The 17,206-nt window shown below is 37.6% G+C and overlaps 2 protein-coding genes and 1 long non-coding RNA gene across 3 annotated transcripts; 1 reads left to right on the top strand and 2 right to left on the bottom strand.

The window, feature by feature from the left end:
• Positions 1 to 1,540: 1,540 nt before the first annotated feature.
• On the top strand, positions 1,541 to 7,695 carry LOC131775557 (uncharacterized). Its single transcript, XM_059091676.2, has 5 exons — positions 1,541 to 1,651; positions 2,220 to 2,375; positions 3,890 to 4,910; positions 5,672 to 5,755; positions 6,000 to 7,695. Exons 1-5 carry the CDS (start codon positions 1,634 to 1,636, stop codon positions 6,308 to 6,310), a joined length of 1,590 nt encoding a protein of 529 aa, XP_058947659.2. The 5' UTR covers positions 1,541 to 1,633; the 3' UTR covers positions 6,311 to 7,695.
• A 266-nt stretch (positions 7,696 to 7,961) lies between these two features.
• On the bottom strand, positions 7,962 to 10,197 carry LOC136280550 (uncharacterized). The gene is made up of 2 exons (XR_010717291.1): positions 10,123 to 10,197; positions 7,962 to 8,637 (listed from the first exon to the last, which is right to left on the bottom strand). It is a non-coding gene; the product is annotated as an uncharacterized lncRNA (long non-coding RNA).
• Positions 10,198 to 11,116: 919 nt separating this feature from the next.
• On the bottom strand, positions 11,117 to 16,021 carry LOC131775565 (quinone oxidoreductase). The gene is made up of 8 exons (XM_059091688.2): positions 15,806 to 16,021; positions 15,246 to 15,398; positions 14,678 to 14,841; positions 14,024 to 14,075; positions 13,194 to 13,343; positions 12,934 to 13,035; positions 12,327 to 12,422; positions 11,117 to 11,781 (listed from the first exon to the last, which is right to left on the bottom strand). The coding sequence occupies exons 1-8, from the start codon at positions 15,893 to 15,895 to the stop codon at positions 11,620 to 11,622; spliced, it is 969 nt and encodes a 322-aa protein (XP_058947671.1). The 5' UTR covers positions 15,896 to 16,021; the 3' UTR covers positions 11,117 to 11,619.
• Between the last annotated feature and the right edge of the window lie 1,185 nt (positions 16,022 to 17,206).

Raw genomic sequence — 17,206 nt, 5'->3', positions numbered from 1 at the left:
ATAAAGCGGCCTTCTTTGGGAAAAAAGAAAACGAGCCTGCCCACCCCCAGCAGCTCAGTATATTCCGCAGTTCACTTTCAGTGCTCAGTTAAAGCGTCGGTTAAAATTTCTTCGACTGTCTGCAACCGTTTTCGTCCATGAAGACTGAAATGGATCCAAATTAAGAACGTTCACTCCTGTCTTGCTTTTTGTCTAACTTTTTGTCCCGCACTTGATTTATTCCCATCGTTCTTCCACTGTTCGTTCCAACCATGAATATTGAACACGATACATATGGGCAATTATCATGGGAAAAATAGAGCAGTAAAGAAGACACGTAAGATATTCAGAAAGACTTTCAAACTTAAGAAACATCAGCTTCTAGTAATATGCTTTATTAAAAAGTAAGAATAACAGAAATAAATTAGGGGTTCTAGCAAGTCGTTCATCAACAAGAGGAATAAATTAAGTAAAAGAAGGTTCGGGCTAGCGAACAAAGTAAAAGCATATTGAATATATGAGTAATTTGTGCTGCATACTCTTTTACGTTTATTAATATGCACAGTTAGTTCTGATATGGAGGTAAGAGGAGCTTCGGCATATGTATTGTATGCTGGTGCTAAATGTCCGTTTTGCTTTATTTAAAGTTGATTTCGTAGAACAGGAATGCAATTTAAAAACCTTGACGAGAAGAAAGATCAGACAGACCTCCTCTTCTTGACACTGCTGACGAATTTTCCAATATTGAAAATTAACTGAAAGAGGACTGCTGATGCGCAATTAATATCAGCCGCTGCCTTGATTTTATTTTCAGTGAGCAGTGGTGCTTTGTTCATTTCCATTCAGCTCAGTGAACTGGTCTTATACCGTGATGTTTCTGCAGGTTTGGAAAAAACATCGAATATCAGGTTCAGGAAGCAGAAAACATCATGAGCAGCGGTAGAGATTTGATTGCACTAATAATAACTTTGATTTGAGAATCGTTTAATGAGGGTTGAAAAACTTCTTAACAGTATAAACGACGCCCCTGCTATTTTTAACCACGTTTAAATTTGGGGAATTAAAATCAAGATTTCCGTTGGCACATTATTACAGTTAACGTGTTCTTTGTTATGGCCCCCGCTAAACTTGCTGCGTGGGCTCTTTACGGCAACTTTTAAGAACTTGGTGGCGTTACAAATTGATAAAATTATTTCGAGGTGTGATGACTTTTTTAAAGATCTTACGTACATAGAACAAAAGTTCTTTAGGAAGTTTGGATTGCGTGACTATCTTCTAAGTCCCTTAGCGACTCCGAGACTGCCCTACTGAAGAAAGGCCTGAAGTTCGTAGTAACTTCTTACTTCATACCTGCTACAGAGATTATGGCTAAAGTTGAATCAGCGATCAGACCACTCGATCCCGAACAAGCGGACATCGTCGGAAGAGCTTTAATGGAATCCTTCATCAAGCAAAACCACCAGAGCCTAACAGCTTTTTCAGCTTCTGTTGCTATGATACCAAAGGGGAGTCCCCAAAATGCCCGTAAAGGAATGGGCAATAGTTTCGATTTCTTGTGTTTCGATCACACGAGGCATTCGGTAAATAGGTTGACGAAGATTTGGTTTTTACGTCGAACAAGTCATTGAGTAATCGTTTAGTTCACAACAGTCAAATGGGGAAACATCATAAGGTATCAGTCTCCATTAGCGATTACTAATAAGAGCGTAGCATAACTCTGAAAACATATTTAAACTCTGCGCTTTATATTTACATCTTCCATATACTAATTTTAATTTGATTCAAGCTTTAAGCCTTAGAAATCGTGCTGCTACAGACATATGTGCCGTTACATTTAAGTGAAAAGAATCTAAGGACTGAACAAAATGGGCTGATATTGGCTCAAATCAAGTTTCGTGATTCCAAAGAGGGTGACATGTATTTTAAATATTTGTAGAAGGAAGCACATTAACATATGAACATAGATATACGATACTCAAGGCTGTGCAAACAAGGACGTAACGCTAAATGCTGCTTGACGTTTATCAGTTCTATCGTCAATCCACCAATAAAAACAATTTGTAGGTTACGCCTAATACATATACATGCATAGTGGACGATGACTTATCAAAGACTTCTTGGATCGTTCATGTCTCTAAAATGTCAGCACCTCGAACTCAAGTTCCTCGCCAGCTGTACTCCTCGGTCGATGTCACGTTGCTAAACTTTAATGCACCGCTGTCGTTCTTTTCTAATTGCAGGATTCGATACTTCCCACAAATTCAAGAGGCATACAGTTAAAAGCAGATCCTATTTACACGATAAAATTTGACAGGGTAAAGCTATCTATTTGGTGGTCTACAAAGATTCTGGAGCTTATCAGGAAGTTTATCGCTATTGCCTTCATAACTTGCTTTGTAAGTGATAACTTACCTTTTTTTCCACAATCTGCGCGCTTCATGAATTGAACAACTTGAGGCAAATTGACAAAATACATCGAGTAAGTCACGGAAACAATTACATGCACTCAAATACCTTCCGTTTCACGCTATTTTAAAGCAGGATGTTGTGATTAAGGTTTGATGTTTCAAGTACACCTTTCGTTTAGATACATTTTATTTCGCCTCTCGGCGGCATCTCGTGGTCTGGTTACAGACACTCTTAATATCGTTAATTCTCCGAACTAGCAATTCAGAAAGCGATTCGACATCAGTCACATGGAAATGGTGAAAGGATCACAATCACTCATGATAATCATGAGACCGTCCATATTAAGCGAAAGGGCAAAGTACCATTTGGAAAATCACGTGCCCGTCATTTGCGCTCGGAAATGGCGATTCGTTGCATCCTGTTTGCCTTCTCTTCTTAAAAACTGAGCAACGTATAAGGATATGCTGTGGGCCACGAACTGCTTTTACTTGACCGAGTTGATGTCATTTGAGATAAAGGTGTTGAGAGGATGTTCAGCTCAACCTGTATTAAGCGGGATCGTATTAAGCTGTCACCGTGAGTACCGTCATTTTCACTTCTATTGCGGCGCCAACAGAACCAGGATCGGACCGGATCACGGATCGGACCATAGATCGGATCACGGATCGGATCACGGATCGGAACACGGATCGGATCACGGATCGGATCACGGATTGGATCACGGATCGGATCACGGATCGGATCACGGATCGGATCACGGATCGGATCACGGATCGGATCGTGTTAAATAAAATTAAAATTTTGCGTGACAAGCCAAAATAAAGTCGCGTGACATAATTGAGCGCAGGTCCAACTGAAATTTTTATTTTTTTCGGCCCAAAAACCTCACGAATCGGATCACGGATCAAGGGAATGAAAAATTAAATTATATTTAATAAAAATTAGAGATGCTATGTAACAAGCCAAAATAGAGTCTGCGAGACATAATGGAGGGCAGACCCATTTGAAAGTTTTTCGCCCCAAAACTCCATGTAGTCACTTTCACAGATCGATTTTGTCGACGCCGCCTCTATTAAGCGGTCGTGGTCCCCCATGGCCTGTTTGCGTTGTCATTTACTTTTACCGGCAATGGTCACTTAATCCAAAACCACTTACATAAAACTAAGAATAATCTCTCGATTCGAATTTGTACAATGTTTATATCCCGAAATCAATTTTGACACTTTTGATTGTAGATGTCTCAGCGCAATAAACATAATCTTTCCTCTTGTGACTATTACTACAAAATGGCGGTTTTTATGGCGTTGGACCCCTATGCTATTCTGTGGAACCTGTATTTGGCAGTCAACCTTTATTAAGCGGTTCCGCCATTACCCCGCCATTCTCCGTGAATGACCGCCTAATACAGGTTCGACTGCATCCATTTCAGAAGTGAATCATATCTAATGGACAGAGTGCAATGTCTGGCCGTATGTTCACCTCTTACTATCCACTTAAACAGGTTTGGACTCTTTGGAACCTTCCCCAAGCTAACAGCTATCCAGATAGAACATGCCCAGCGTTATCATACCAAATTCTTGGTAAACAGAATACGACAATCAGATGCCAACCTTGCTCTGATTGTCCCCCGGGGCGACAACTAACTCCACCATGTGGTAGCAAAATACAGCAAAACGCCGTAATAGCTTGCACAGTATGCCCGTCGAATGCCTACAAGGATAGCCAAGGCCGAGGCATTTGTCTCCCATGCCAGAAATGTAGTCCGAAACAAACCATCAGTCCATGTTTAGCTTGGAAAAATGCACGATGTGGACCCTGCCCTCGTGGAACGTATCCTTGGAATAAGACAGAAAATGTTTGCAAAAAATGTTTTAAGTGTTGCGGGACGAAACGCCTTGCTACACTGGAGTGTATTAATCTAGGGCAATGTTTAAGAACAAACTGCACCCTAGAAATAAAAACCAAGGGAAGCGATCCTCAAATGTTGGCTTTATATCCCCCGAGGCTTAACACTCCCAAGAGAAAGACACCCTCAAACTCAGGGCCAATTCAAAATGTCCGTAGCAGTAACACTTCAGAAAACCCACCAAAATCGGCATTTAATGTACAGGAGATGTTAAAAAGAACGAGGGTTACACGAGAGGTTCAACAAGCCCTGGAAAGAAGTGGAAATGAAATGGCTACCGAACAAACCCCTTCGCTTCCAAGCATTTCGCGCACTGCAGTGGCTAACGCCAAACATTCGAACGAGAGCTTTGGAACCACTTCCAAAGAAATGAATGTTATGGAGACAAAACTTCAAACCGCTTCAAATTACTTTGGAATAAACTTCACAACACTTGTGAAAACTCTAACTGTACTTGTAGCCATACTTATTTTGGCGCTGATTTCAGTGAGCGTGATGATAGCATGCTTCTGTTGTAAAAGGCAAAGTAGGTGTGAAGTGATTTGTTGTATAAAGATAAATCCGACAAGTGCAGAAGAATACAAGTCGCTATTGGGAGATAATACATATCAAACCGGTAAGAAAGTAAACTTGATAAACAAAACGACATACAACGGGGCTTAGATATTGGAACGAAAGAAGAATAGTTAAAAATTACACTACTACAAGTAAACTTTAAGAAACGCCGGCATTCATATCTTTGATCAGAATACTCTAATTTCCCATGGTGTATTAGAAACACTTGATTAACTTTACCTCAGTAATGATGAGAATATTACCAGAAAAAGATGTATGGAAGAATCAAAACAAGAGGAGTATTCAGTGTCTAACATGAGGGGGTACAATTAGCACGTAAAGGGTACGTAGTAGTTAGATATCAATAGTTAATTACGGCGATTGATGATTTTCAACAATCAGAGGTCATTCGTGAGACTTTAGTTGAACTCAACGGTTTTTTATCAGAAAAAAGGTCTTCATGTTCATTCAAAAGTAGCAACACGTTAGGCGCGAATGATGTCTTCATCTCTACGTAGTAATGACTGTGATCACTATTTTCATCTGTACTGAACGAGATTAGGCCATTCATTCAACCAGGACCAAAACTACTACACAGACAAGCACAAATCACAACAAGTTCGTATGGCCGGCTCTGGTCTAACAGGAAAAGCCATACGTGTAGGCACCAATTACGCATAACATTATGCACAAAAAATACCCATGCTCAATGCAAACAATAGATGGCACTAGTTAAGTTCCATTGCGAGGGTCCAAGGAAAGCGAAAGTAAAACGTTTGAGTTACTTAAAATATCTTTATTGTCTTTGTACTTTTTTTTTAGGTCTCTATCAAGGAGTCACCCTTAACAGAGGCAATTTAGAAGGCACACTTTCAAAGGAATACACAACTACTTCTGACCTTGAAAGTTAGTCATTATAATTTCAAAACAGAGTGCTAATCTTTTATTCATAATGATTCTATGATAAACTAAACCAAATTGTTACACGATGAAAACAAGTGTGATAATTCGAGTTTTTCTTGTAAAGTAAAAGTGACTATAAAACCACAACTTCTCCATAAATCTTTGAGTAACTATAGAACCCACAGCCGCAGTCCGTAATGAGCAATATTTAGTCACTAACTTGACAAAATGTTCTTAAAAATTGCAGGTGTTCGTTTATCAGACATATCGCCTGATCTTGAGGACATAATCGTAAAGACACTTGAAGTGACGTGCAGTGGACAATACGGCTGGAAAAAAGTGGGCAAGGTACTGGGGGTAAATCAGGATAACCTTAATTACTGGGAAAACTTAAAGTCCATGGAAAAGCCTGCTACTGGACAACTGTTGGAAACAATCAAAGCGACACACCCGGAATTCACAATTATTGACCTTATGGACACCCTAAGGAGCCCAGAGGTGCAGCTTCCAGAGGTTGCTTTGCGTATCCATCAACATTTGCGCAGTGCAAGGAGGTAAATGATGTGCCTTCAAAAAGAAAGTAAACAGAACTTAAAGCGTATGAAGTGGATGGTGATAATAACTGAGAGCTCATACACTACATGTATCATAACATAAATACTCAGAGTACAAAAAAAGTCATACACTTGTGCATGTACAATATTATGTAGTTTCAAGTTCACTTGGTGAAGACTCTGGGGTTTATGAATAATAATTTACAGCCCCCTGTATGGGGCCAATCAAAACCACTTACATCTGAAAATAGTTTAGAATTTTGAGGAAGAAATAAATGGAAACAAATCATTCAACCTGATCACAGTTTTGTCTCAAAGGAATTAAGACTGTCCATTATGTGATGATACAACAGGTTACATCTCAAAAGTTAAAATAGATGAATTTACAAAGTACATGACTTTGTACATTAGTGTATATGAAATAAGTAATGGTGTAGAGAAAGAAGCACATTACCTATGCTTCTGATACAGTAAATTATAACAATTTTTTGAGATTCATATTTTTGTAAAAGGGTTAAGGGGTTTGAAGACATTTAATAAGCACAACAATGATTACAACAGTAATTTGCAGTAATGATAGATGAATGGTCATCATATTTTAGTTGTGAAATTAAACCTGAGAATGTTTCAAGCTTTTTTACTATGCTTAAAACAATCTTCTTGGAATATGTCATAACCAAACATAAAAAACATTGTTGAAATTAGTTATTATAAAAACCATAGAGCACCTACGTTATTCTAAAAAAATAAAAAAAACGAACAAAAAAAGAACATATTATTGTAATTGATTATTATTTTGTATTTGCAGTTTGCTGCTTGTAACTAGCTGACTGCAAATTAAAAAAATTTACCTTTTTACCTTTACTTCCTTTTAAGATCGCAAGCTGTATTTTTGTGCATCACAGTTAACAATTGGTTCATACCTCAGCATGTGTTCATCGAGATATGAAGCTTGTGGGAAGTTTGGAGAGCACGAAAGATGCATAAGAGTTGCTCAAGGTGTAGCCAAGAGCAACTCTAGCTTCTTGAGTGCTCTCCAAACTTCCCAAGTGCTTCATATATTGATGAACGCACAGCTGACATATGAACCAATTGTTTTATAACATTTTCAACCTGATGGAAAATTTTTTCTCAAGGGATTTGTTTGCTGACGTCATGTCCATGCACATTAGGAATATGAAGCACGCTTGTGCAGTTGAATTTGATTAGACAAATTTACTAGCTATCTTATAATATTATTTTGTAACAATTTGTATGTGTACAACCCAATTTTAAAACATAAAAGATTTGTAAAGAGACATGAAAACAAAATCACAAACAATAGGAAAAGAAAATAAAACAAACAAAAAAGAGCAGACAGTTGAAGAAAGGTAATTGGTATTTGTACAAATGCATTTTGGTTGTAAATAAACAAATTAAAAATCATTCTGTGACACTACACCTCCCATATATTGAAATACCACTCATGTTAACTGGTTAATAACTGGAGACTAGTGCAACATTTTATCAAGGAATGAAATTCATTTTGTTCAAATCTCAATATCTTCAAGCCCTTCAATAAAACCATAAAAAATCCTGGTATCAGCAGATTTTTAAGGAAAGGTCAAAAGGTTAGTACATGTACCATGTACCATGTACCATGTACCCTCTTCAAATGATTTTTGAACTACATTTATATTTAATAATATTCTGCAAATTTTACAAAAAATATGACCTTAACATGTAAGCCACTCCACCCGCTATCACGTGGGGCATAACAGAGAGAACATACATTTACCCACTAAAACAACATTTTATAATTGTCTTGATATAAATTATAATAAAACATCAACAGAGACCTTTCATAACAGAAATTTCTCATTCATAACAACTAATTTTACACAATGTACTAAAACATATGATGAAATATAATTCAGCCTTCTTTATTGAAAAATACCCACTCATTATCTCTTTGCTAAATGCTTGCTTCCAATTCAGGAAGAATCTTTACACATGTGTCACTGCAAAATGTTAAATACAGACCAATTGCAGTAGTTGGCCACAGTTTGTGGTCAACATTTCTATCAAAATCAGAATTGTTTGAGGTATTAAAAAATACAATATTAATAAGCAGAGAAAAATTCTAAAATGCCACTACATGTAGGTACATGTAACTGCCTAACACATACTTTCCTACTGAACAACCAAGACCAATTCTCCTTTAACCCCCCTTGCCTTCTGTAATATCCATGTGTGCATCAGCAGCTTGACTAAACTGATATTCATGACAAATATAGCCTTCCTTCAAACCTGCCCTATTGTATTATTGCCTCTACCTCCACTTCCAACAACCTAAAAATATAAAGTAGGACACAATGTAACTCATTAACAGTAAGTATAAAAGGCATTTAGCAGCAAGTATTATAGCTCCAAGGGAACAAATTATTTATAAGAAAGTCACAAACAGTCGCATGTCCTTGTGCATGACTATGAAGGGTTTAAGCTGCTGGAGATGCCGAAATACCCCCAGCCAACTTATGTTGTTGATCAACATGAAAGATACATGTATGCCCCTTGACACTGTCCTGTCAAGGGGCCTGAAGGCTTTTGTCTTAGAAGTCTTGGGTAAAAGTAACATCCATACAGATCTAGTCAAGTGACTGAAGTTACCCCCAGAATTTCATCAGGCTTCCCTGACAATTTGCCTGCACTCACTCATACTCCTGAGGAGAGAGGTACCGGTACTATGAGAGCAAAGTGTTTTGGCTGAGAAAACAGCATGTTGACCTCGCCCAGTCTCAAACCCAGACCTCTTAACCTGGAGTCCAAGGCACTAACCAAATAGCCACCACATCTCCCTGAGAAGTATTGGGTGCCCAGCTCTGAAAGCTGTCCTAAAGGTGAGATTATACAAGTCACCAAGACACAAAAGTTTGTCTCCCATGCTTCGCCAGAGAACAGCCCAGTGCATGTCATGACACAGCACAACATTACTTTCTGTATGTTACTGCAAAAGGGAGATACACCTATGCACCCTTAATACACAGCCAACTCAATACCATCAGCCCAACTGACACTCGCTAGCATATCCACACGCTCAAAAATTTAAGCATAACGCTTTTAAAGGTCACCTCTAAAAACATTTTTCATTATGCTTAATGTAATAATTCAAAATAATGGATTTAAGAGCGTAATAAAAAGAAGTCTACGATCTCAGAACAATTTATCTAAAATTTAGATGCCGGAAAGACACTTTGTTGCGTATTTGTGAACGTAGAAAAAAAAATTAACCACCTCAACATTTACTTACGTGGCAAACATCTATTGTAATGCATACACTGCAACTGAGGATGTTGTAGGCCTAACATACCAACTTACGCACAATAGTGAAACAAACATAGATGACGAATTACACCGTTCACAAACTCTTACATATGACATCAATCTAGATCTGGTCAAAGTTGTAAGAAGGGTCGACAGTAAACATGAAGCTCTCCGGTCGGACCACGCGCCCTCAGAACGTGTTGAAACAAATACGAAAATAACTCCGGCTAGCTGCTCCTTGAAACAGGAGTATCAGAACTGGTGTAGTTAAATCTAGCTTTAAGCCTTCAGGCCCCCGAAAGAAGAGGCTCGAATTGCTTTTATTTCCTTCAGTACTGTTGCAGAAATCCTTTTGTTTGGTTACGAAGGTCGCTGGCCGGGCTGCGAAGTCTCTCTTACAGTACTGGTCATTGTCTTCTAGCTTGGTCAAAAATAACACGGCTGCTACTTCCAGCTACCGCAATTTATATCTTAGATACATGCAACAAAATGCAAACAACTAAGTATACTTGCCTTTATGTTTCTTTTGCAACTCTTGGGTTTGTTTTTATTTTTCTTTGCCTTCTGTGAACTGTGAAATTATTCTTGAACCCAGTTCTTCGCTTTCTGCGTTGAGCCCAGGCAGTTAAACGCGGTGGTCAGACGTCGGGCATGCGCAAGGGATCAAGTCTGACCGTCGGCGAACCAATGTCCCGCGCAAATTTTAGGGAGACACCTGAGAGACAACCGCTGTCGCGCAAAATGTCGCAATCAAAATGGACAGATAATAGAAATCTTTAAAATAAAACAAAGTAAGGGGAAAAGGAAAACCCAAGCTTTATCAAACAAATAGCTTATATAGTTACTAGTGTCCTGTAAATTTATCATTTTCAGTTTCACAGACTTACAATGACTTATAATTACTAAAACAGGCAGTTGTTTACAACTCCTGCATTAAAACGACTTGGTTCTTATAGCCAGAAAGCATGCCACCCAACCAATACAACATTCATAGATGCACAGATTCTTGACCAATGTGTTTGCCATCTCTCAATTGACTAGGATTAGGTTTGTTTCTGAATTGAATAAGACAGCTACATACATGTATAAATAGCAGAGGGAGTCAACAAAATTATACTGAATTGTATCACAATATCCTGAAAAATTACAAACCTATTTCCAACCTTTTTCTTGGAATTTATTTTCATTGTCTATGCTGCTATAGTTCTATACTTATTATCCCATACATAACACTCTTTTAATCAAATTTATCATGTGTCACATGGAGCTTGAAGAAAATATTTTAATTTACCAACTGTTGTTCACAAATTTAGTGCAATCTAGCTCTAAGCCTCTCTCACTTCACACATTTGTGTCCATACAATAGACGATTATTGGATGAGGTTGAGCAGGCTATCATAAATTATCAATGCCAAGGTCTGAGTTTTCTGCCAAAGCCAAAAGCTTGGTGAGGCTGATTACACAGTAAAATACAAGGTTTGATAATTCAAGATATTGTGCAAAAACCAAATTCAATAATTGTTTTATTATACATTAATAGTGGCTTGTACAATGTTGTTTGTTAAAATATGTTCATAGGACTAGCTCTCCTATTTTACCATTCGTGATATCTCTATGAGCTTCTGAAGCTTGATACAACTAGTATCAATATTCAAGCAATTCACTGAACTAAGAAACCATACCTTGAACTTTCCACCTAAAACACCTGTGCACAACTCATTTTTTAATTCACTATGCTTTATCAAACAACAGAACAGTCAAAGTTACCCCCATCTGTTCCACTAAATCATCACTATCCCTACAACTCAATTTAAATGTGACCTCTATACCATTTTCGAATACCCACTAGCTCACTTCACATAATCCACCACATAGAAATAAAAAAAAAAATACTCATACTCCATTGACAATTTGAAACTTTGAATCCCAACCCTCAAAAAATGGGCTTTTGCAACCTGTCATGGGGGACCATCCACAGTTAGTAATGAGGCCACACACCACATATTTTGATTATGTAAGTAAGACTAGTTTTCCCCTGGCTCCTTTGCTCTCTATAATATCTCTATGTGCCTCTGATGCTTGGTGTAATGAGTATTCGTGTCCAACCACTGGACTAAGAAACCCTGCCTTGAGCCCTGCTGCTATTGCTGCTGTTATTTCTTGTTTCTCCTCCTAAAGAAGGCAAAAGTGTAAAAAAAAAAAAGAATAAATAAAAAAATAAACAAATACAATTTATACCTTTGACTTGATTTGGAATATGGGAGACTCCAGCATCTCATTCAGGAGAGTAGGGGGGAGGGGGGGGTGGTGGTACAACTCCTAGGGACATCACACAACTGTAACTGGGCAAAGCTCTGCCAGGATGTACTACTTGGGTCAACCCACCTCTCGCTGACATGCTCAGCCAGCCAGTTTGGAGGCTGAGGGAAATGTGAGGCAAGCAAGAGAAAAAAACAAGGGGAGCCTGAGTAGAGGGAAGGGCAGACTCTTTCCATTGTGACTCTTCCTCAGAACCCTTCCAATTTTTTTCGCCCATTTGTGTCCAACTACTGTAAAACCAGCATAGTCTGAACTTTCTCTGGCTTACAATCACTTAGCTTGATCTGCAACACTTTTTAAGAGGTAAATGCGTGCATGCATAATTTTCATGTATTATTTCAGAAAATTGAAGCAAATTATAGGTTAGCATTAAAATGACTCTTTGATGTCTTTCTTACCTCACCAGCTTTACCTAACATAACACCAACAATACTGGATTCCTTAGCCATGGTTTCTCTTGGATTTATTTCAATTGTACCTCTGTTGCCAACAACCTGAAAGGTTCACACCAAGACTGATTTTAGGCCTTAATTTTCATCTTTTCCTAAGCTGGGAGACCATAACAGCAATTATAAATTTAAGAAACAAACATTTTGTTCTTGCACAATTTCAAAATAAAAAAGAGTGACTAACTAATTAGCTGGCTGTAAACCTGACTGACTGGTAGATGCATGAATGGATAGACAGATTTGCTGACCTGCGGTCTGCCTGACTGTCAAGCTGACTAACTGACAATCTGACTGATTGATTGATTATTTGATTGATTAACTTATTGATCAATCAATCCATTGATGAGTTGATTGATCAATTGGTTGACTGGGCAATTGATTGACAAATGGTTTCAAAGATCCATAGATTGATTGATTAACTGACTGGCAGGAAAATTGATTTGCCTTTAATTGACAAATTGTTTCATATATTGATTGACAATTTTTTTCTGATACTGATTAACTTGGAAACAACTAAGCACAGATGGTTTCATTGTCACAAGCAGTGCTGACATACCCCTATACGGCCTTTGATGGCAACAAGTTGAAGATCTTTGGCCAAACTGACATTTGCCAGCATTTCAACAATAACATCTGCACCATGTCCACCAGTTGCATCCTGTTGAAAATTTCATTAAATATTTTATGAAAATCAAATTTGAATTTAGTATGAGTAACTTTATTGATTTATTTGTTGAACAGTACATGAGATACACACAGTAAAGTTTCTCAAAAGCTACAGTCTAACACAATTGATCAAAAGTTAAACTTTGATACCAGAATCCTTTGAACATATCCATCTTCTCTGTGATTGAACACTTCTGAGGCCCCTGCCTGTTTCACTGCCTCTTCCCCCTCTGTTGTCCCTGCTGTTCCTAACACCCTTAATCCATATGCCTTGGCTAGCTGCACAGTAGCTATGCCAACCTAGAGCCATTCAACATGAGACAAAGGTTGTTACATTAGAGGGCCACAGCGTTATCACCAAAAGTTGTCATGTGTCGACGTCTTTAAATAAAGTCTCAGTCAAATAAAGTCTCATTTGCATAAATATCTAATAAGGAAAAAATTTATTTGCTGGGTAGCAGTCACATTCCCTTAAAATAGTAGCAGTTGGATCACTACTAACAAAGGTTTCTTAAGTTTATTTTCAGTATAACCAAATCTTACTAGTGTAGGAAGTTATTTGCGGCAAGGTTATTAATGCAGTACTCAAAAAAGCCTTGTTTCATGGAGAACACAAGTCAGAAAAATAAACCACAAATCACAACATTAAATGTAATTTTTTGTTGCTTTGTGGTACTGATGTTTGCTTGTGTGTCTTACACTAATTATTATTGATCAATATACAACTGACTTTTCAGAATTAAATCAATTAAATGTTCATGATTTTCTGATTTTCAAGGTAGGTACATGTAGCTTAGGGATAAATAATAAAATAATCTGACAGATGTATTTTTCAAGAGAAGAATAGACTTAGAGTGATCAACACAGAAATCAACATACAAAAGAGCACAATAATAAAAACATTTTCATCACTAATCTTATTATAAACTTGATAGTTCTCGTATTTTTTCTACATTCAAAAACATTTCTGATGTACATACCCCTCCACTTGCTCCATGGACTAAGACTGTCTCTCCTGCCTTCGCATGTAATCTGCAAAAAAGTGAGATAGACTTAGGTATTACAATAATTTAAATTGCTTGAGCATACAATCATATACATTTGTTTTCTGTTTAATAATATTGATCATCACAGAGCATAATACATTGTCCCAAAAAAAGACCAGTATGTGAATTTTGTGTGTCTCATTCTTTCCCTTGGGCTGGTTATTTACCAAAGGTCTAACCCAAACCATGGCTTTACACAATCAGTGGGCCTCGCAATCTCTCTTTAAGAGGGTTGACTTAATTAAATAAATATGCTTACACAGTTAGCTTTTGGCCCTCTTGACACTGTTCACAAAAAAAATTTGTTCCCTGCGAGATAAAAGGTTGGGCTAAATAGAGGATTATTTAGGATGTGTTCAGTAAACATCAGTTAACTTTGTTTCTATAATATTATCCTCTAGGTTTGGGAGTGTTTAAAATAATTTATTAGCACCATGGCTGCTTTTCAATATTGTATCTCAATACCTGGTATCTATAGCTTTGCCTTCTATCCTTAACCACTACTAATTATCATAATGATCTTATTAATTATGTCTATGGCAGCTTCCTTTTATTTTTCCAATATTTGTAATTTTGTAATTTACACACCTTTGTATTAATGCCCTGTAAGCTGTGTAATATGGCACATAAATAGCTGCTCCCTGACTGAAGGAAATATTCTCTGGCAAAAGATGAACATTGCTACTGTTACACAAGGCAAACTCTGCATATGTCCCTGTTATGCTGCCACAGACATAAACACGGTCTCCTTCCTAGTGAAACAATTAGTATGAAATATCAGAAATTCAATTCCATACACCTGATAGAGGTCTTCATTTTGCAGCCAAAATAATAATCATAAAACTAAACAAGACAAACTAATCAAGCTTGGAGCAAAAATAATACCATATTTCTTTTCTGAAATGGGTTATGGTACTGGTTCACAGAAGTTTCCTATTGCTCATGATTTCCTTGTTCTACTTGAAAGAAAACAATAGAAACAAAGCCTTTTAAGCCTTTTTTAATCTAGTAATTTTTACAACAGATCAGTTTCAGTAAGAGTCATCAGTAACATACTTCAAGTTTGAGTCACCATACATAAAATTAATACAAAAGCCGAAAAAAGGTAAGTAAATAAATAAAGTACTTTGGCCACTATGAATAACTAAAAACTCACTTTGACTTGGGTTACATCTGCTCCTACACTGTGTACCACACCAGCACCATCAGAACCCGGAGTGTAAGGCAGATCTGGCTTCCTGGCGTAAGTTCCACTTCTTATGTAAGTGTCTACAGGATTGATCCCAATTGCCTTAATTTTGACAAGGACCTACAAGAGGATGCAAAGGAATTTTACGTGACGCGTGATTATAAAGGCAAAGATTCAAATGTCACGCGTGAATTTTACAGAAAGGCGAGTGTGATTCGTGATTTGTGTGTGAGGCGTGTTTTACCTCCTGAAATATACGTGACCCATGAAAACCTCAAGATTTCCCTAAAATATTGCGCATAAGAAGACAGATTTGAAGTTTTCCCTTTCTATATGTGACGAGAGAATTATTTTTCTAAAACGATCAATAATTAAACCGCACACAGCACCCACGCCTCCGAAAGCAGGAGAATGAATAGAGAACGGGTGTAGGGCCTGGAGAAGCACACCCTTAAACAACTATTTTCTTTTAGTTATGCAGATCAGAAAAGAATCATAAAAAAGGAGAATACTATTTGAACGTTTACCTGCCCATTTGAAACACTTGGAACCTTCACATCCGACATGAACTTCAGTACTTCAGGTCCTCCAAAGGATAGTACGCGAATCGCTTTCATTGCAGATAAAATTCCACTTAATCTCCTTTGATTCTATTTTATCTGAATTTTGTAAAAGACGAGTGCTAAAGATTGAAATGTTCCAAATTTGTAAAAACCGAAACAGCCAGGCATCTCATGGGTCGAAGTGCGACCGATAAACAGACTGGTAACTAGAGCGTAGTCCATACCCGAGTTTCCGAAAGCGGGCTGTTCTTAGCTGTGCGTACATCCAGCTTTTGGAATCGAGCCTGTAGAACTACAATACAATACAATACAATAAGAGTTTATTGTGAAAATACACTTAGCTACAATAATGGTGTGCTTTCACAGACGGAACCGAAATCGGGGTCTGTAAAAGCACGCCAGCTAATTAAGGTATTCCACAAACACAATAAAGTTAAGAGTTAAAAAAATAAACTAGATATGGAATATTCTATAATTTAAAATTACAACAATAAAATCTTAATAAGTATATCTTATATCTAAATAAATACTAAATTCAGCCTACCAGAAAGGATTGATCGCTATTGTTCTCTAGCTCCTACTGTAAGGCCAAGGTATGGTGTATAAGGCTTTGGTAAGTGAATAGGAAATAGCGTGAACGCAAGTCCATTTCGTGTGGGATTTCCTATTCTCATTACCTTTGCCTGAATTTTCCTCAGGTTATCTAATCACACCGCGATGTATAACAGATCTAAGGAAAAATTCGTTATTTATTGGTAGTGGAGGGGGGGGCGGGATGGGTAGAGGATTTTTGGGGCGATCATACGGTTCTTTTGGAGGGACAGAAGAGGGATCTGTCGTCGCTAACAGATTGTAAAGGGGGGACTATACTATTAACCGCCAATGGAGGGGGGGGAATTAAAAATATTACAGAGCCTTATGAGGGGGTCAAGTAAATCTTTTCATAACACAACAAAATCTCCCAAATTAAGAAGAAACATTGAAAAAAAATGCGTCGAAACATTTACTATATTGGTTACGCCATACATTTTTCTTTCGTCGTTACCAGATGTTTGGGTCGGTGTAGGTGCAAAGTTGGATATGTGTTGTTCAACTGTCGACCGACAGACTGCAAGCTCATTAAAAATTCTTAGTTGGCTTGCCGCTCACTTTACGGCTTAAAGCATTGGAGTAATTTCTTTTCAAGAAAACTCACTTGGACTGTATCCTTGACGTTCAAATAAGGCTTTTTAACAGCCACTTTTCTTAATTATGTTATGCAAACAAGTCCTTCAATTAATTGTTATTCAATTTGGCGATCAAGTGTGTCGTCGAAAACAAAGGATCTATCGCAGGTTTGTTTAAGTTTTGTTTACATGTTACCCT

Source organism: Pocillopora verrucosa, chromosome 4 (assembly GCF_036669915.1).
Source record: "Pocillopora verrucosa isolate sample1 chromosome 4, ASM3666991v2, whole genome shotgun sequence".
NCBI classification, from domain to species: domain Eukaryota; kingdom Metazoa; phylum Cnidaria; class Anthozoa; order Scleractinia; family Pocilloporidae; genus Pocillopora; species Pocillopora verrucosa.
The sequence above is the reverse complement of the archived record's forward strand: the minus strand, read 5'-3'. Positions and strand labels throughout refer to the sequence as shown.

Excerpts from the sequence above, each read along its gene's own strand:
- LOC131775557 (XM_059091676.2), top strand. Across the intron at positions 2,376-3,889 it reads TTGCCTTCATAACTTGCTTT|GTTTGGACTCTTTGGAACCT; the intron begins GTAAGTGATAAC and ends CCACTTAAACAG. Across the intron at positions 5,756-5,999 it reads AACTACTTCTGACCTTGAAA|GTGTTCGTTTATCAGACATA; the intron begins GTTAGTCATTAT and ends TAAAAATTGCAG.
- LOC131775565 (XM_059091688.2), bottom strand. The coding sequence starts at position 15,895 with ATGAAAGCGATTCGCGTACTATCCTTTGGAGGACCTGAAGTACTGAAG. Across the intron at positions 13,344-14,023 it reads TCCATGGAGCAAGTGGAGGG|GTTGGCATAGCTACTGTGCA; the intron begins GTATGTACATCA and ends GAATGGCTCTAG. Across the intron at positions 11,782-12,326 it reads TGTTAGGTAAAGCTGGTGAG|GAGGAGAAACAAGAAATAAC; the intron begins GTAAGAAAGACA and ends TGCCTTCTTTAG.